Source organism: Onychomys torridus, chromosome 1 (assembly GCF_903995425.1).
Source record: "Onychomys torridus chromosome 1, mOncTor1.1, whole genome shotgun sequence".
In the NCBI taxonomy this organism is placed as follows: Eukaryota; Metazoa; Chordata; class Mammalia; order Rodentia; family Cricetidae; genus Onychomys; species Onychomys torridus.
Window position 1 is genome coordinate 96,278,622 of NC_050443.1, and position 21,126 is coordinate 96,299,747.

Here is a 21,126-nt window from a genome sequence, read left to right on the forward strand (position 1 = left end):
CCAGGCCGCTGTCCAGGGAGCATCATGTAATGGCACACAGGTAAAGCCACAGAACACTTGGCAACATTTAGATTAACAGAAATGGGGTGAGTTTAAGTACAAGAGCTAGTCAGTAGTAAGCCTGAGCTAATGGCTGAGCAGTTTTAATTAATATAAGCCTCTGTGTGTTTACTTGGATCTGAGTGGCTGTGGACCAAGTGGGACACAGAAAAACTTTCAGCTACAACCTATCTTTTCAATACATTAGAAAATGAGGGGCTGGAGAGATGGCTCAGAGGTTAAGAGCACCGACTGCTCTTCCAGAGGTCCTGAGTTCAAATTCCCAGCAACGATATGGTGGCTCACAACCATCTGTAATAAGATCTAGTGCCCTCTCCTGGCCTGCAGTCATACATGCTGCATACATGATAGATAGATAGATAGATAGATAGATAGATAGATAGATAGACAGACAGACAGACAGACAGACAGATAAATCTTTAAAAGGAAAGGAAAGGAAGAGAAGAAAAAAAGGGAGGAAGGAAGGAAGGAAGGAAATAGAGGCCAGGCAGTGGTGGCACATGCCTTTAATCCCAGCACTCAGGAGGCAACGACAGGAGGATCTCTGTGAGTTTGAGGCCAGCCTGGGCTACAGAGTGAATTCTAGGAAAAGCGCAAAGCTACACAGAGAAAGCCTGTCTCGAAAAACTCAAAGTAAATAAACAAACAAATAAATAAAATAGAGGAAAGGAAGAAGGGAGGGAGGGAGGGAGGGAGGGAGGGAGGGAGGGAGGGGGGGAGGAGAGAGAGAGAGAGAGAGAGAGAGAGAGAGAGACAGACAGACAGACAGACAGACAGACAGATACCTGACAGGGAGGGATAAGAAAAGAGAAGCCGGTCTAAAACAATTGCATGCTCCAGCAGTAGAAATACACACACACACACACACACACACATACATACACACACACTCACATACCCTTTTCGTCATTCTGTATGTCAACATGGCCTCTGGTATCATCGTGCCTTTGCCGAGACACCACAGCTGAATTTGAAGGCTGCAGTCCATAAGAGGAAGAAACACCCCTATCTCTGGATGAGGAGTATTTTAAAGTATCTGGGTCAGCTGATGCACTATCAGTTCTGGAGAAAAAAGAGAGGGATGGGGGGTGGGGTAAAAGAAAAATTAGTACTAGAGCTTGAGCCAACATTTTTTTTTCCTGGAGCTGAGGACCGAACCCAGGGCCTTACACTTGCTAGGCAAGCACTCTACCACTGAGCTAAATCCCCAACTCCATAGGCAAGCAAACATTTTAATAGCCAAAGCTACACAACATCTCTCCCCTTCTAGCCTTTATGTTCAGCCACAACTCTATCAAGCACTCTACTGTCTAGTCTTTCAAATGGGAAGAAATTGCCAATAGATGAACTGCCTGCTGCTCATGCTCTCCTACATTTAGAGCCAACTGGACTACAGTGACCAACTCGTGTTCATTTGTTCATTTAGTTAATTTACCTTTTTTTGGAGAAGAGAGTATGCGTGCACATGTGTACAAATTAACAGGTCAAGATCAAGCTCTAGTGTCACTCCTCAGAAGCTGTTCACTTTGCTTTGCTGTGACCTGAAGCAATCAATCAATCAAGCTGACGGGATTGAATCTACCTATTTCTGCTTCCCCTCAGCTGAGATTACAAACACAGCTAGCTACTACACCTAGTATTTTATGAGTGCTCAGGGTCCAACTTGGGTACTCATGCTTATGCAACAAGCATTTTATAGACTGAGCCACCTCCCCAGCCCCAAGGCTTTACTGTTTTGCATGGTATAATCACCTATCCCAGGAAAACTAAAAAACTGGTCACTATGGCTCAGGGATTCACTCCCATGATGTGATTCTAAAAAGTAATTCTCCTACACTCTTCTTCCAGAAAAGCTTATCAGTCTTTCCAGTTATAAATGAAAAATACTGTCACCATGTCAAAGAGACTTGAATTCCCAAATTCAAGTTAGTACCACATGGCAATGTCTACTGAACTCTCAACTGAAACTTCAAATATCTGGCAAGAAAATATACAGTGGTATTTAAAAAGCAAGGAGGCATTAAAAGGAAGATTGTGTTTATGCTTGGTTATATTTTAATGCCTTCACTAAAAAGAATGCCAGTTAAACTTATTTAAAAAGCAAGGAATAAAGTTAAATATTATATTTAATTATTTATTGTGAATGTATCTCACAGTAGGTGTGTATATGTGTTTGTGTGTGTGTATGTGTGTGTGAATGTGTGTCCCCACAAATACCTCAGCAAACATATAAAGATTAAAAATGACAATTTGTGGCAAATCAGTTCTCTCCTTTCACCATGTGGTTCCCAAGGATGCACTGAGATATCAGGCTTGGCAACAAGAGCACTTACACACCAGCCCAGCAAATAAAAAAAAGGCAATGTCTCAGAATTCCAGTCATGCTGAATCTGAAGGCTTGGGCCAGTAATGTAAATACTGTCAGAATAATACTCGACACTTAGATATTAACAGATAAGTGGTGAAACCCAAGATAAAACCAGCATCTTTATCCACTATCAGCTCCTATTAGCTCTATGCCACAATTTCCTCAGTGAAATTTAAAAACAAGGCAAGCTGCAAGATTTTTATGAGTCTTATTCTTCCAGGTATCAATCATAAACTGTGAAGAAGGGAGAAAATCAAATATTCTATTCTAGCATGTGAGAAATAAATAACTGTTTTCTTGATTTTCCCGAGAAAAAGAAATTCATTGAAAAAAATTGTACTAGTAATAGCAGTAATTTCTCTATTCAATACAACTGTCTTCTGAGCTAGAGTTGGTGATAAAGGCCTTCAATCTCAGCTATTCAAAGGCTAATACAGCAAGATCACAAATTCAATGCCAACCCTAGCAGTTTAGTGACACCCTGCCTCATAACAATCTGATGGATAAAGGGCAGTTTAGAGCTCCTTGCCTACTACAAACAAGGGGAGGTTCTAGGTTTAGTACTCAGTACCACAGAACAAACAAAATGATACTTAACTCATGATCATTTAAGGCACTGACAAAAAACATGAATGAGCATGTGCTCTCTCGTATACGAGAAAAGGCAGCAGAATTTTGCACACACACTCCTTTCCTACTTTATAATCCAGTTCTTGTCCTCACCAACTGGACACACCTTCATCTCTACTTTCTGCAATTCCTAATGATACAGAGTGAAGAACAGGTCCAATTAAACCTGAACCCCTAACCATGAAGTCTGAGTCAATGCCTTAACCTAGCAACCTAATACTACTAAGGATGGACTGTCTTCTTCAAGTATGTAAAATTTGTGCCCTTACAGACAAAGCCAATTCTTCTAATGCAAAGAAATACAATCCATGAAATCCACCCCCCAGGAGGGGGTAGGGGAATGTATGCAGATACTTTTTAAGTATACTAAGTCAGTAGTCAGTAAGAACTAATGCTCAATAGAGCATAAAAAAGTATCAAACAAATGAAAAAATAATCCTTCACATCTCCAAGAATAGTACTATTAAATGTGTGCCCATAATCAACTAAGGCATTATTACTTTTCCAAAAATTACTGAAGGAAAAGAGAGCTTATGTGCTTCCCAGACAAGTTGGGGGGAAAGGGGATGGGAGTAGGAGAGGGAGTTTTCACCTAATTAAACCTGGGGGAAAAAAAACTAGTAAATGCACAAATCAGATAAGCACATGACTAATTCTAATATGCAAAACTTATCTACCAATATTTACACGTGCTGGTATTTCCTATTCTCATTATGCTCACTCCCGTATTGCCCAAACTATCCTAACTGTAGTGCTTTCTGGTGAAAAAGCAGTAACAGAGACTGCAGATCATACAGTTAAGAACATTGGGCTAAGACTTCAGCCCAGTGTGGTAAAGGCACCCAGTCCTTTGGTGTCCAGGCCTTTGTTTTCTCTTGTATAAAATGCAGATTAATACCTATCTAACATACAAGGCTACTGTGAGGCTCACATAAGATACAGAATTCTTAACAAATACATAGTTTGGAAGTCACATTAAGAGTTATTGTGGTCGTAATTCAAAATAAACTCGAGTTTTCCAAGCTAAAAGCATATATAAGCAGTTTATGAGCATGTAAATGCAAGCAAAAGTTTTTACACTAACTATAAAGCAGCCTATGTTCTTCAATGAAGAAATTAAGTAGTTTATTGCTACCAACAAGTTTCTAACTAACTAGGTTCATCTGATTTTACATTAGGCTTACAAAACCAAGAATGATTTCCTAATTCATTAGAAACACAAGTTTTTAACTCCCAAGAGTTATAAACACTGAAATTTTTTTCATCACAAAATTAGTTTTGAAAAAAAATACAGTAACAATTCACTAGGCCAGAACCACTGCATTAGAACTGTCCCAAATGTCCTCCTAGTCAAGCACTTGTAATACTAACTCATATTTCCAGTCAGCATTGAGTACATGTACTTTGAAGCAAAATGCATAAAATAGCTGAACATTTATATCAAACATCTAGACTGCTTATGTCTTGGAAACTATCTGTGTTAGGCTGTTAGCACCAACAAGACAAACCCACCCCAGTCCAAAAAATAAAATGTTAAGAACAGAAATAAGCACTTAAGATAAAGCAAAACACAAAACAGAAAATATAGATTTCAACTCCAGGAGACAGGAATCAGTGTTAAGCAAGCTAGTTAGAAGGGCTGGAAAAGCTATCTACCAGAATTAGTGTTTCAATTTAGTGGAAAAAGAAAATATATCTGTTAAACTAAGAATCCTAGCAAGGATCCAAAAATACTTCCACAGTTCCTTTAATACTCTAAAAATGTGGAGAGGAAAAAAAGAAATGCATAAATTTCCCCAAAATGATCCAGCTGAAGTTAAGCCTGATGTACATGCCACATGAGAGGTAAGTTTCTAAAGCTCATACCTCAAAAATCGCATACTGTGTAATATGGAGCCCTTGTGGTGTTTTGCATCAAGTCAATCTGTAAGACAGCAGTTACAGTATTAGTGAAGACAGCGGGTTAAAACATTTGTTCAAACATGAAGCAAATCTCACTCATGGGTTAGGTGCATTTTCTTTTACTATGGCCACTATAGGTTCAAATACTGAAGCAAAATTCCCAAGGGAAAGCCACTCTGCCTTGGAAGACAAGTATTCTTTAAGTGGCAATAAAAAAAATGTGAGTACATAAGAGAAATTTAAATGTTAACTGTAACATACAGACCCCATGTGAATACAGTCATCACTCATTTTATATTTACCTATATTCAAAATCCAGAAAATTCACTTCAGGTGACTCAAATCTTCAGCCCTTACACATCTGCCACTGGTTAAAGGACAGTATCTCCTGGATAGTCTTATGGTCTGGCTACTATAAGCATTACATAGAACAACTCCCCTTCCCCTAAAAGCCACCTCTAGGAAGTGTGAAGTCTGGAAATTTCCCTATGAAGAAGCATTTCCATAAAGGACCCTAAAATGACTTGATGCAAACAACACACCTAGTGGTGCCGCTGGAAAAAGCATTATCACTTTAAATTGTTTTTAACCTGGGCTGAAGAGATTTCATCCCCATGGTTAGACCTAATTTGTAATGGGGCATAAACCAAGAAATGAGATTTGCCCTTAAGGCATTGAGGTAGAAATATATAGTCTTTGCAACAATGGTACTCAAAAAGCATCTGCAAAAAGGAGATGCTGGAGCTCACATTGCTTAAAAATGATGTACATTTTAAGCTTCAATCCAGTACTATCCCCATAATGTTTCTGTTTTACAGTTTCTTTCTATTGCTGTGATCAAAAGCAACCTGTGGAAGAAAGGGGGTTATTTCAGCTTACACACTCCATCACTGAGAGAGGTCAGTATAAGAACCAAAGGCAAGAAGAACCTGGAGGCAGAACTGAAGCAGAAACCATAGCTGTTTCCCATGGCTTGCTCAGCCTACATGCTTATTTATATAACTCAGGACCACCTGCCCAGGGGTAGCACTGCCCACAGTGAGCTGGGTCCTTAAAGAAAATGCCCCTCAGGCTTGCTCTCAGGCCAATCTGATGCTAGCATTTTCTAAGTTGAGGTTCTCTCTTCCCAAATGACTCTAGCTGGTGACTGTCAAGTTGACCAAATACTAATAACCAGGATAGTCTCTTACTCACCTGGATTCAAACATGATTTCATGAAGAAGAAAGGACAAAAAGCCTGGGGCTTCAAGAACATCACTTTCACATTAGAAATAATGGTCCTAAGAGCAAGTCTAGGGATGAAAGAGTCATTTGGGAGGCTTGGACACTTTTCCTTTTACTTTATTTTTATTCTATTTGTATGAACATTTAGCCTGCATGTATGCCTGTACTCTCCATGCATACCTGGTGCCTGCAGAAGGCAGAAAAGGATGTAAGATCCCCTGGAAATGAAGTTACACAGACAGTTGTGAGCCACCATGTAAGTGCTGGGACTTGAACAGGGGTCCTCTGCAAGAGTAACCAGTGCTCTTCACCGCTTAGCCATTCCTCTAGGCCCTCATGTATTTGCACAAAACTCTTCAAGAAAAAAAAAAATTGTGTGCAAATAAAACATGTCATCACTTTATTTCAAAATTATAAATGAATTTGCATCAATTTTGCAATATTAAAAATGTAGTTAATGCCAGGCTGTGGTGACGCACTCCTTTAATCTTAGTACTCAGGAGGCAGAGGCAGGTGGATCTCTTTGAGTTCGAGGCCAGCCTGGGCTACAGAGTAAGTTCCAGGACAGGCTCTATCTAAAGCTACACAGAGAAACCCTATCTCGAAAAACCAAAAAAAGAAAAAAAAAAAAGAAAAGAAAAATGTAGTTAACACAATTTTTGGATAAATGTTCCTTAGCTATTTTAAGGACTGACTATAATACCAAATTTTGTCTATTTATAAGTTCTGTTTCTGATTTTTATTGTAAATCAAACTCTAATAAAACTGTTGACTGATGAACAACAAAAATAAATGTGAAACTACAAAGATTTTTACCTTACCCAAAAGAAGCTGTGGCTTTTAGCTATGGATTCCAGACATAATCTCTAAAATCCTAGAACACCATGCCTAGGAAGGCTGTTTTTGTTCACCAGGGGACTCTGTGGAACAGTGACAGGGTAGAACCTTTGAATTACATAAATCAAACTCTGAAGGGCTGGAAACTAAGATAGCTAGGCGGGCAATTAGCTACAGAGACTCAATAAAAAACTCTCACAAAGGCTGGAGAAAGCATCCTGGTTGGGTACTGCTAAACACGGATACCAAGAAAAGGATAACTGCAAGCTCCATACCTGGAACCTTCCTGGACTCTGTCCTCCATGTCCTTTGCTACTGTTAATATGAACACTGCGGTGGCAATAAACTATAAGCCTGATATAAGGACTTCATTTGTAATTAGCATTAGAAGAAAGGGTGGTACTAGAGACTATATTCCCTCTACCTGTACCTACATTAAAAAAAAAATTACTGAATATACTCTTACCCAACAATTTATATAACTTCTGAAAAATTTTCATATTTACTAAAACAGAATGTTATCATTTCATTTCAAAATTACAAATGAATTTGCATCAATTTTGTAATGTTAAAAATATAGTTAATACAGCTTGTTGGTAAAGTATAATTTTAATAGCATCTTTCAACAAATGTAGTGTGACTTCCAAGGAACTTCAAATGTCCCATTTGTTGACCTCTAATCCTATTAAACAGAAGGTGCAAACAAAGGCAATCACTTAGAGGAAATTATTTTAGGTTGCAACCTTTGCTTCCTGTGAATACCTATCTTCAGTGAAAAGCCTAGTGAACTCTCTCCAACTGGTTCACACTCCTTTGAACTACTGTAATCTATAACAAGACCTTCAACACTATTCAGGTTTACAAACTGCACATTCACTCTATGGGCTAACACTCTGAGCTCCTACTAAGAGCAGCAAACTTAATTGAAGGTTCAATTCTGAAATATCCCCATACAATCATGCTTTGTCCCCAGCTGGTAGCCCTAATTTGGGAGATTATAGAGCCTTCAGAACAATGGTTCTCAACATGTGGGCAGTGACCTCTTGGGGCGGGGGTTCAAACAACCTTTTCTTTTTTACTTTTTTTTTTTTTTAAAGATTTATTTATTTATTATGTGTACAGAAGAGGGTGCCAGATCTCATTACAGATGGTTGTGAGCCACCATGTGGTTGCTGGGAATTGAACTCAGGACCTCTGGAAGAGCAGTTGGTGCTCTTAACCTCTGAGCCATCTCTCCAGCCCCCTCAAACAACCTTTTCACAGGGGTTATCTAAGACCACTGGAAAGCACAGATATTTACATCCTGGGTCATAACAGTAGCAAAATTACAGTTATGAAGTAGCAATGAAATAATTTTATGGTTGGGGGGTCACCACAACATGAAGAACTGTATTAAAGGGTCTCAGCATCTGGCAGGTTGAAAACCACTGCTTCAGAAGATGGGACCTCACTAGAGGAAGTGGTCACTGAAGGCAGGTCCTTGGAAATATATTACCCCTGGCTCCTTCCTGTCACACTCTCTACTTTGCCCACCATGCCTATCCTGCTACGATGGACTGAAGACATTCTGAAACCAGCGGCCAAAATAAATTCTTCCTCCCTTGGGCTGCTTTTGTCAAGTATTTTATCACAGTAGCAAGTAAAGGAACAGCTGCCATCTCATTTCATCTTATTAATCACCACAACCGTATTAATTACATTATATGGGTGGGATCACTGAGGTTCCGTAAGTGATCTAAAGTTCTCAGCTTTACTAATAACTACAAACAAAAAATTTCTTACACTAGACACGGGCACAATCTGCAATCCAGCTACTTGGGAGACAGAAGCATGAAACTAGCCTGAACTCAGAAGCTAGAGACAGCCTGAGCAATATATTAAACCTTAACAAAAACAAACAACAACAAAAAACCCTCAATGTTCTTAACATCTCAAACACAAGTGACTCATTTGTTATTGGTATCCTCATAAAATAAGGCCCTTATCCTTCAGGTGTTTTCTAACCAAAGGCACTATTTGATCTGTCAGACTATATATCTCACCTCCAATACTCATTTTCACCCCCATCTCTTCTGCACAATGCACAAAAATAATTATAAGGCACAAATCTAATGTCATTTCTGCCGGGCAGTGTGGTAGTACACACCTTTAATCCCAGCACTTGGGAGGCAAAGGCATCTTTGAAAGAGGCACAGATCACTGTGAGTTTGAGGTCTGCCTGGTCTACAGAGTGAGTTCCAGGGCAGCCAGGGCTGTGACACAGAAACCCTGTGTCAAAAAAAGCAAAACACACACACACAAAAACAACAACAACAACAACAACAACAACAACAACACTAATGTCACTCCCTCAGTCCTTAACTTTTCAATATCTAGACAGAATTTAGTTCCTGCCTTAACCCTTGCTACCTCAGCCTGTCTCTTTATCTTCCCAAGCCTCACTCAACTTTCCTTTGCCAAATTTCAGATTCTCAGGTCATTAGGAGTCACCACTATTTGTGTACTTCTGAAAGCCTAATGCTTTTTCATTCAGCTCTTACTGACTGTACTCTACAAAGAGACCCTAAACACCAGAAAGGCAGAGGCCTATTAGGAGCCACATTGCCTGGATAGCATATAAAAGCACTTGTTAGCCGGGCGGTTGTGGCACATGCCTGTAATCCCAGCACTCTGGGAGGCAGAGCCAGGCAGATCTCTGTGAGTTCGAGGCCAGCCTGGGCTACCAAGTGAGTTCCAGGAAAGGCGCAAAGCTACACAGAGAAACCCTGTCTCAAAAAACCAAAAAAGTACTTGTTGACTGAATTATGTCACTGGGGCTCTTTATTCAACTTTGCAATTTATCTACAATCCAAACTTCCTTCCCAAACCCTTTCAATAAAATCAACAATATTTCTGGGCTGAGGGTACAACTCAGTAATAAAGCACTTTGCACAGAATGCATAAGAACCTGGGTTCAGTCCAACTGCCAAACAAAATGGGGAAGAAAGAATATCAACATTTTCTTGGACCATTTACTACAAAAACCACTGAGAGCTAAAGATTACAAAACAGGGCTGGGGAGATGACTCTGTGTGTACAAGCACTTGCAGTCCAGCCTGATGATAGGGGTTCAATCCCTGACCCCAGAAGCACATGGTGGATAGAGAAAACCAATTCGTACATATTGTCTTCTGATCTCCACTTGCAAACCACAAGAGCACTCAAGCACTCACATACATCTTAAAGATTACAAAAGTAGATAGTTCCAACTCTCCTAAGAACCTATAATTTAGATAGTCATGGTGGCACATGCCTTTAGTTCCAGCACTCAGGAGACAGAGGCAGGTGTCTAATTTCCAGGCCAGCCAGAGCTATATAGACAGACCCTCTCTCAAAAAATAAATAAGGGGTTGGGGATTTAGCTCAGTGTTAAAGCACCTGCCTAGCAGGCACAAGGCCCTGGGTTCGGTCCTCAATGCCAGGAGAAATAAATTTTAAAAATTAATTAATTAATTAAAATCTAATAAACAGCTATTTAAATTGTTTGCAATTTAAATTGTCTGAATGTTGTGGTTTAAATAAGAAAGGCTCATATAGATAAAATAGATAGGCTCATATTTGAGTCACCAGCAGTAGAACTGTTGAAAGGATTAGAAGGACACAAACTTCAGTCTCCTTCTCTGTCTTTAGATCAGGATATAGCTCCCAACTACTTTTCTAGTACTAAACCTGCCTGCAAGCCACCATGTTCCTCACCTTGATGATAATGGACAAAAGCTTTAAAAACAGTAATCAAGCCTTCCATTAAATACCTTTTCTTATAAGACAACCTTGGTCATAATGTCTCTTCACAGCAACAGAACAGTAACTAAGACAGGGTATAAAAGTGCTCTGTAGCTGGACAGTGGTTGCACACACCTTTAATCCGGCACTTGGGAGGCGGAGGCTGGTGGATCTCTGTGAGTTTCATCTACAAAGTGAGTTCCAGGGCAGCCAGGACTGTTACACAGAGAAACCTGTCTTGAAACGACCCCCTCCCCCACACAAAAAGTGCTCTGCAATTTCAGAAGAAATTCCACCATTAGCTCCTTCTTCAAAGTCTCACACACTCACTCAAGTAGTTAGTTAAAGGCTGGTTTCAGTTGTTCACTTGTTTGAGATGTTACCACTGATGGCAGGAGGCACTATCTTACACCACACATTCTTCCAGAAAGGAGAACAAATGCAGTTGTTGCTGTGTGGAAAAAAAGAGGGCAGAAGAAAGATTGGGAGGAGTTTAGAAGATGGTAGTAACTGAAAACTCTAACATGACTGTTTTTAGTTATGTCTTTTAAAGATCTAACTACAATAGGTATGAAACATTTGCTAAGGAGGCTGTGGTAGTAGAACCAGGAAGATCATAAGATCCAGGCAGCCCAGGCTACACAGCAAACCTGACTCAAGAGCAAGAAATAAGAAATAAAAGCAAAGAAGGGAGAGAGAGAAAAAAGGCCAATGAGCACATGAAAACATTCAATATCATTAATAATTAGAAAAAGCATATCAAAACCACAAGGAAATTTTATAATAACTATAATAATCATAACTTACAATCTGAAAATAAAAACAACAGGGTTTTATGAGGATGTGGAGGAATTAGAGCCCTTTCTGTATTACTCTGGAATGAAAACACTACAGCCACTTCAGAAATCAGTTTGACCATCCTTCAAAAGCTAGCAAATTATGTAACCCAGCAAATCTCTCTTAAGGTATATGCCCAAAATTGAAAACACATGTTGCAATAAAAGCATACACCAAGTCATATTAGTCAAGAGGCGGAAATCTTGCCATGTCTACTAGTAGAAGAGGGGCTGGAAATGCAGGGCGTCTGCACAACAGAGCATGATGCAGCAGGAAGAAGGAATGAAGCACTGACACATTTAACACCTTGGATGAACATTAAAAACATCAAACTAAGTGACATGAGCTAGACACAAAAGGAAACATACTATACAATTCTATTAGTATGACTAGACAGATTCACATGGCAGGAGTGTGGTTCCCAGAGGAAGGATGAAAGTGAGAATGTGCAGTGACTGCTTAAAAGACACAGGGCTTTCCTTGAGATAATGGAGAATTCCAAAACTAAACAGAAAGGCTCAATGACTGTATCTTATCTTTGATGCCAACGAATGGTACATTTTATGTGCATTTTACCACACCTTCAAAACCAACCACACCCTTGTTTGTGACATTCTAAACCATGAAGAGGTATTGGCTAGGTTCAGAAACTGACTACAAAAGAACACAGGGGCTTCTGGGAGGAATGACTATAGCCTGCTTGTGGTAGTGGTTACACTACTACATTCATTTGTCAAAACTGAAAGAACTACACAGCATCATTTCCATAAAGGCCATTTCAATATTTTCCCCCAATATCTGCCCTTAGACTATCTCAATGGTAGAGCACTCTCTTGGCATACATAGAGGCCCTGGGTTCAACACCTTTCTTTCTTATGCTAAGGGCATCAAAGTAGAAGGCAGGATTTGTTTTTTAATAATTCAACATACCATGCCTTATACTGCTCACCATGTTTAGCCACTTTATACCAAAAAACAAAGCTATGGCACTGGCTTAATGTCACTACACTTCAATGAACCAAGTTGCTGGCCTGGGAAATAGTCCATAGGAAGAACTGGAACTAAAAGCTCCATCTGGCCAAGGCACCCAGAGAAACTTGGACAGGAACAGACAGCTGCCACTGACATCAACAATTCTTACCACTGTCAATGCCTGAGAAATTTCTGAGTGTGTGTGTGTGTGTGTGTGTGTGTGTGTGTGTGTGTGTGTGTATATACATACATATATATATAGAGAGAGAGTGTGTATATATACATACATACATATATATATATATATATATATATATAGAGAGAGAGAGAGAGAGAGAGAGAGAGAGAGAGAAAGAGAGAGAAAGAGAGAAAGAGAGAGAACTCTCTTGGGCTGGCAAGATGGCTCATCTGTTAAGAACATTGGCTGTTCTTCCAAAGGACCCAAGTTTGATTCCCAGAACCGACAGAGCAGCTCGAAACCACCCATAACTCCAGTACCAGGGAATCTGACACTTTCTTCTGACCTCCTCTGGCACCAGGCATGCGCAAAACACTATACACATAAAATAAATAATCCTAAAATAGGAGTGTTATTATGTATACAGTGTTCTACCTGCATGCATGCCTGCACGCCAGAAGAGGGCACCAGATCTCATTATAGGTGGCTGTGAGCCACCATGTTGTTGCTGGGAATTGAATTTAGGACCTCTGGAAGAGCAGCCAGTGCTCTTAACCTCTGAGCCATCTCTCCAGCCCCAAGAAAACTTTTTTTTTCCCTTTTTTTTTTTTTTTGGTTTATCAAGACAGTATTTGTGAAGCTTTGGAGCCTTTCCTGGAACTCACTCTGTAGACCAGGCTGGCCTTGAACTCACAGAGATCTACCTGCCTCTGCCTCCCAAGTGCTGGGATTAAAGGCGTGTGCCACCACCGCCCAGCCAGTAAGTGAATTTTTAAACAGATTGATTTCAACATCTCTAGTAACACCCACAGGACACATCTCCTTAAACATTCTAGGGTAGCAAACAGGTTTCCAACCACTGTTTAAAAAACAAGTAACAGGGGCTAGTAAGATAGCTCAGCAGTTAAGAGCACTGGCTGCTCTTCCAAAGAACCTAGCTTCAATTTCCAGTAAACCCCCACCCCATAATAGCTCATACCATTTGTAACTCCAGTTCCAAGGGACCCAATGCCACCTTCTGGCTTCTGAGGGCACTGCATGAATGTGGTATACAGACACACATGCAAGCAAAATACCCATACACATAAAATAATTTCTAAAAAAAGTTACCCAAAAAAAAAAAAAAAAAAAAAAAAACCTGATGAAGTAAGTTCAATGCCCCTCTCAGGAAACACTCGGTAAAGGAAAAGCCGCAGCTCCCACGGATCCTCAAATACTTGCTGTAGTGCACACACAAACAAAACAAACACTTTTAAAACTTTTAATTTAAAAAAAAAAATCTCATAAATCTCAGAAGGTATAATGTCATAAATAATCACACTATTCTACCACAGGAACATTCATTTACTGAAGAGAGTTTGCACAGTACATACTAAAACACAGCAAGCGCCAGAAATACTGACATAACATTTAGCTTAAACTTAAGGAAGCCAGAAAACAAATTAAAAGCAAGTTATTTCAAACATACAAAGTCTACAATTTTTCTTACATTTTATACTGAACACATTTAATCATTTACTTTAAAATAAATAACTTTTATAATTCTCTTTACAAGAGAAGAAAACAGTACTTCTAGATGACACTCCTTAGAAGAGGCATCATTTGCTAATTTAAATAAATTTATAGAACTGAAAATTCTAGCAAAATCTGCCTAATAGTGCACACACATCCTTACATTCATATGCTACCTCAATCAACTCTTGCCTTTATTTAGATGACTCAAGAAGCCTGTCAGTGGTGGCACACACCTTTAATCAAGGCACTCAAGAGGCAGAGGGATCTCTGTGGCCAGTCTGGTCTAGAGAGCGAGTTCCAGGACAGCCAAGGCTACAGAGAGAAACCCTGTCTCAAAAATTCAGAGGAAAAAGAAGATGACAACAAAGAAGGCACAAAGGATGTAGAGCCTCAGAATACAACTTTCCCAGGACTCTGACTCCTCCTACTTCCTTACTAAAACTATGTACATACACACATGCACTAGACTAGTGTAGGAAAGATTCAATAATGTTCTCAAAAGAATTAGTTTCTAACTGTATGATCAAAGTTTAAGCAACGGACACAACACTACCTATATATAAACCTTACCCAGTATCAATTTAATCCATGTCCCTGCTCTCCAATGTATTCAAAGTTACAAAAATTAGATTATTTTCCCTGGCCAGCAGCCAGTTCTTTGTTTGTTTTGTTTATTGTTGTTTTTGGGAAAAGGTCTCACTTTGTAGCCTAGCCCTTGGTTGGCCTGAACTCCCTATGTAGAACAGGATAGCCTTGAAATCATAGAGACCTGACCTCCTCTGTGTCCTGAGTATTTAGACTAAAAGCATCTACCACCATGGCCAGCATTTGGTTTCAAGTTCTTAAAAGAGTGAATAATGCCAAGCAGTGGTGGCACGCGCCTTTAATCCCAGCACTCGGGAGGCAGAGCCAGGCAGGTCTCTGTGAGTTTGAGGCCAGCCTGGTCTTTAGAGCAAGATTCAGGACAGACATCAAAACTACACAGAGAAACCCTGTCTTGAATGGTAAGACATGAAGGGGAAATTTAGCAGATCCACTGCCTTCTAGCTTCAAGGACACAGACTAGGGGACATAGGAGAACCAATACACTACAGTGCAACCAATCCAACCCCACCATATTTTATAACTATGTATGCAATACCATGAATGGCACGTGCCATACTAAGAAGAAATTTAAGACTTGACAAACATACTTTAAAAGATAATGCAAATTTACCAAAATTTTATACATAAAGAAAAATTTTGTATGCATGCTCCTGAGCATGTGCATGTATGTATGTGTGTATATGCACCCATGTGTGAGAGAGTTTGTGTGTGTAACACGCTTCTAAAACATTTAGAGGAAAAGATAACAATGAGATGTTCTTTAAAATTCCAAATTTGGGGCTAGGGTGAGGATAGCTCAATGGTGGAAGGCCTGCCTAGCATGAACAAGAAAGACCTTCAGTTCTATCCCCAGCACTGCAAAATAAATAAATAGAGTAATTTGATTAAGACAAAGCAACTCACATGGCATTTATGTGGCACTTTTATTAGAGAGAAATTTCCCAAATATTATCTTTAACCTGTATCTGATCTTTAGACTACACACCAAGTAAAAAAGTTCCTGTCTTCCCATCCTTACTCTGCTGCTAGTTCATGACACCAGTCTCTCCTAATAGAGAAATATGTATGAAGAATCAATAGAGAACATGCACAGTTTTTAAAAAATAAGTAGCACGTGAGACAGATTCTAAAATATCATGATTCTATTTCTAACAATGCTAATACAGCCAAGTGGACCTTCTCTTCTGCTGCCTGTGGATCAAACCTGAGGAATCACAGAACAAAGTCAATATGCCACCATTATCTCCATCCCTTTACTCTTATTCTGAGACAGAGTCTTACTAAGTTGCCCATTCAGGTCTTGATCCTCCCATCCTCCTATCTCAGCGTCCACTGTACTTGAAATGACAGGCCTATGTCAATTGCAGTGGACTTTTAAATGGACCAGAAAAATGGTGAAGAAAGGGAAGCTGCTGGTCAAAGAGTACAAAATCTCAAATGAAAAAATGTTTCCAGATACCTGCCATAACAGAATGTGCTTTGTACTTCAAAATACTCCAAAGAGTGCATTTCAAAAGCAGGTATGTGGGTACAAACCTGCAATACCATCCATCACATAGGAAGCTGAGGCTGAAAGATTTCAGATTTGAAGCCAGCCAAAGCTACATAGTGAGAACCCTACATCAAAAAATAATAAAAACAGTGAAAAAATGAAAACAAAGTACATTTCAAATAGTTCTCCTCTCCAAAGAAAGTTAAGAAAATTGGCTTGATTTAATCAAATAATATGCATTATGTACATTTATCTAAACATCACTTTGTACCCTATACACATGTACAACTGTGTCCTTTAAAAATAAAGCAGACACTGGTAGATGGTGGTGCACACCTTTAATCCCAGCACCTGAGAGGCAAAGGCAGATGAACCTCTGTGAGTTTGAGGCCAGCCTGGTCTACAAACTGAGTTCCAGGCCAGCCAATGAGTGCTACACAGTGAAACACTGTCTTTTAAAAAAAAAAAAAAAAGGAGAAGCAGCAGCAGCTTGGGGAAGGCAATCGCTGGTGTATTTCTGCGAGTTCAAGGCCATTCTGGTCTGCCTAACAAGTTCCCAGCCAATCAGGGCTAAATAGTGAGACCTTGTCTCAAAGAAACACACAAGGGACTGGGATGTAGCTCAATGGTGGAACACTAAGCCCTTGGCCCTGCATTCAATCCTCAGACAGACAGACAGACACACACACACACACACACACACACACACACACACACTACATTTCAAAAAACAAGAATGGTAGTTATAGTGCAATTTTTGTGTCCTCGATAACTTACAATGAAATAAAGGCAACGTGCATTATAATAACTATGTAAGACAAGCCACTTAAATACCATACTTCTTTTAGAAAACTTGTTTTTAGGGCTGGCAAGATGTCTCAACAGGTAAAGGCACTTGCCATGTATATCTGATGACCTAAATTTGATCCTGACACCCTTGTAAAAAATGGAAAAAATTCTACAAAATTGACCTCTGACTACCGCACCTGAGTGCACACACACAAAAATAAAAAGTTTTTTAAAAGAAAATTTGGTTTTACAGCCAGTGGTGATTACTACACATACCCTTATTAATTGTTACCATAAGTTCATTTATAACTTCAGTATTTTCAAAATGGAACACAATACTGCACATTAGAATGCTGCTAATATTCCAAACAATGACATAATCATTTTTAGTAGAATACAATCTGTGGGTCCTTTTAAACCCAGCTTCTGAATAAGCACTCTGTCTCAAGTTCCACAGGCTTGATGACACTGAGAACCTACTCAGTTTTCATTTTTCCTCAGGAACCCTAGATCAGTAAAAACAGGCAACTGATCTTTTTACAACAAATTCTAGGATGCTTTCTTTTCAACTAAATATTGATATTACTTCTGTGATACCAGTGTTCTAGTCAGAAAAAAAGTAAAGGTCCTAGCTATATGATAAATAACAACATAAATACTAGCTTCCAAGAAATCATTTCTAGTTAGAATACAATTTCACTTTTTGAAAGAATACAGACATTACAATGAATGCAGCAATGCACTGTTTCAGAAACTGTTGGCTCTGGAAAATCAGGGTTTCATTCCTCCAATCACATGCAGAACTAAAATTCCCCCAGGCATTTTAAAGGGGTATCAGCAAACTTCAATCCAGTACTTTATAGATACAGCAGACGTGAGATAAGAGGACAATGTGTAAAAGAATTTCAAAATATAAGCAAGGCTGTTTTTCAAGATTAATAAGACCTATGAATCTTAATTACCATATCCTTCCTTCTATTTAAGACCTGGCTACCAAAGATCATTAGAACAATGATTCCTTGAAGCTGCTTGATTAGCTGTATAATCTGCTGCTTCAGGCTAACTGGCCTGCTGTAAGAGGAACAAGTTCCCTCCAAATGCTCCCTAAGGTAATGGGTTTATAAACTCAGGAACTATGTAAAAACAAACAAACATGCAGACTCTAAGTCCCACCTCTAGCAACTATGACCTATGACCAAAGTGTACCTGCAAAACACTGCATAAGTTCTAGCAGTGTACAGTATAGGATTTTTTTTCCATCATTCCCTGATCAATGCACATCGACACAGCAATAGGTAAGTAGGTATCCAGAGATGCTTTAGAGGGGTCTCAATCCATTGGTTGAGAACACCTGCTCTAAAGTGTCCATGAACAAATAAATGCTGTGCTATTTTAAAGAAGGTATGTCAGCATCTGAGATTTGGATATCTGAGTGGACCTTGGAGGCAAGCCCCTATACAGATAGCAAGGGACAACTATATTGCCATTCAAATATAATAAAGCCAGGTATGGTGTCAAACATCTTTAATCCCAGCACTAGGGAGGCAGAGAGGTAAAGGATCTCTTTGAATTCAAGCCAGCCAGGGCTACATAGTGAGACCCTGTCCCAAAATAAAGTAAAATTGCTTTTAAAGAGAGGAGAGACTACATGCTATTTTTAACACACTAGAAAGGTGGAATGGAACACAGATGTAAAACGTTACTTATAGAAGATCTACTCACACTATGCTTAATTGAAGAATACAAACATGAAGGCTTGGGGTAATGGTTAAGTACGTACTATGAAGAAAACCCAGGATATGGTGTTTAAAAGTCTGGGTCCCTCTTAACAGTAAGAACAGCCAGGCTGAACACTCTGGGAAGAAAAAACTTCACAGCAGCTGCAGCTACCACTCTGTAGCAAGAACAATTGCAAACAGCGCATGGCAACAAGGTGCTGGAATGAGAGGAGGTGCCTCAAGACAAATAAGACAAGCACAGACACACATGTCACACACTACACATCACACACGTAAAGGAGAGAAAATGACTGGATCTGTTCTCTTCAACCTAAACACTAGAAAGGGTTACAAAATGGATAATTGATGTATAATAAACATGTGTTGACTGTTCACTTTCTCTTTTACAAACTTTGGAAAGAGGACAGACACAAAGGCAGAAGGATCTGGGTTAGGAGTCAAAGGAAGCTGAAAAAAAGCAAGTGTGGATAGAGCGCCAAGAATCTGTAACTCCTTGAATACGCCTAGCCAGATAAGGACCTCCTATGTGTTCCAGCACTTAGACACCAGAAAATGTGTCTACCATCTGAAACTTTTCAATATTTCAGATACTCCAAGTAAGCAAGCAATGTTTATAGCAATAATTAACAAAATTACATTGAAGATAGTAAGGTCTAAAAATCTAATAAAGACTAAACTGGTAATAAATCCTGACACAACATATAAAGATATCCTCTCTGCAAAAGATTTCAAAGTAGGGCCAGAAAGATGACTCATTTGGTAAAGGTACTTAATGCCACACTTGACAGCCTGCAAGATGGTCTTTTGACTTCCACAAATGATATGCTGCTGGTGTTGGGAACGTTAGTAATTCAACTGAAAAATCTGTCTCTTGTTGAGAATGATGGTTACAGAGGTATACACATTCATCAAAAAAATAAATAAATAAATAACAATTAACCAACTCAAGAATGAACCATAGGCCAGGCAGTGTTGGTGCACCCCTTTAATCCCAGCACTCAGGTGGCAGAAGTAGGCGGATCTCTATGAGTTTGAGGCCAGTCTGGTCTAAGAGTGAGTTCCAGGACAGCTAGTGCTGTTACACAGAGAAACCCTGTCTCAAAAAAACCAAATGAACGAATGAACGAACAAACAAATGAACGAATGAACAAACAAACAAACAAACAAACGAACCAACTTTGGGCTTGATGGCACACACCTATAATCCCAGCCCTCAGGAGGCAGAGGCAGCTGCATCTGAGTTCAAACCCAGCCTGGTTACAAAGCAAGTTCCAGAACTGTTTGTTACACAGAGAAACCCTGTCTGGGGAGGAGAAGTAGGGGAAACCATACATATGTGATAAAACAAACAGAAGAGGGAGCAGAACTAACTTTCTAAACCCAAACAGTTCTGAATAAGCAAGTTGGTTACACTCTAAAGACAAAACAGAAAACAAAATATAGTAAGCTGTGCTATTGTGTATATGAATTAAACTACAAATGTTCTACAAACTTTGCTTTTAGTTCTTTATATAAGATAAAGTCTATTTTGTAGTTCCAAAAATACAACATCTCTGAGAAAAAAGAAGTCAATTTCAGGTAATCAAAATAATGACAGTATGAAAAGACCTGAAACAGCTTGTGTGACTCCATCAAGGACAGTTCAATGACAGGAACTCCACAGATCTGTTTTTGGTAATTAGGATAGGGAAAGCAGGAAACCCTAGTGAATTCAATGTTCCTAAAAAGGTACTGTGGTCATATCTGCTTTGTAAGTGTGACATGTCATGTTTACTAAAGTGACTTAAGTATGGACAAGGAGAAAGACTCATTCACCTAAGTGATCACTCTTAACCAACACTAGACAACAAATGAAGGGCTTCTGCTAGCCCAAGTTCCCATATATTCGGAACAGTTTTGTATGAGCTTCAACCATGCACTATAAACAGAATACAGAACACATGACTTAGGTCCTCAGCCACCTCTTGTCTAGGCCTTCCCAACTGTGCTTACAGATACATACCCTTTAAGAAACAACAGAAGTTAAATGAAGACACTCTGCTGTTGGTAAATCTCAAACCATTCCGATTACACTTGAACTATGCCCAAAGCAAACAGTACAGTTCCAGTCCAGCTCTTTAGCTTCACCGTTTACTTGTCTTACTCCTTACAGGCATCCTGCTTCTAACTAAACTGAGAGAATTTCTCAAGGAGAGCTTGCCACTTTATAGCAGTC

General features: G+C 39.4%; 1 protein-coding gene across 2 annotated transcripts in view; it reads right to left on the reverse strand.

Moving 5' to 3' along the window:
- Smg1 (SMG1 nonsense mediated mRNA decay associated PI3K related kinase) overlaps positions 1–21,126 on the reverse strand; it is a 102,128-nt gene that overhangs the window by 72,913 nt on the left and 8,089 nt on the right. Inside the window, exons 2-3 of one of the 2 annotated variants that reach the window (XM_036190329.1) lie at positions 4,925–4,982; positions 959–1,122 (exon numbers count right to left, since the gene is read on the reverse strand). In XM_036190329.1, coding sequence (XP_036046222.1) covers positions 959–1,122; positions 4,925–4,938 — 178 coding nt within the window. In that variant the 5' untranslated portion in view covers positions 4,939–4,982. The remainder of the gene's footprint in view (positions 1–958; positions 1,123–4,924; positions 4,983–21,126) is intronic. The other variant, XM_036190318.1, reaches the window with a different exon arrangement.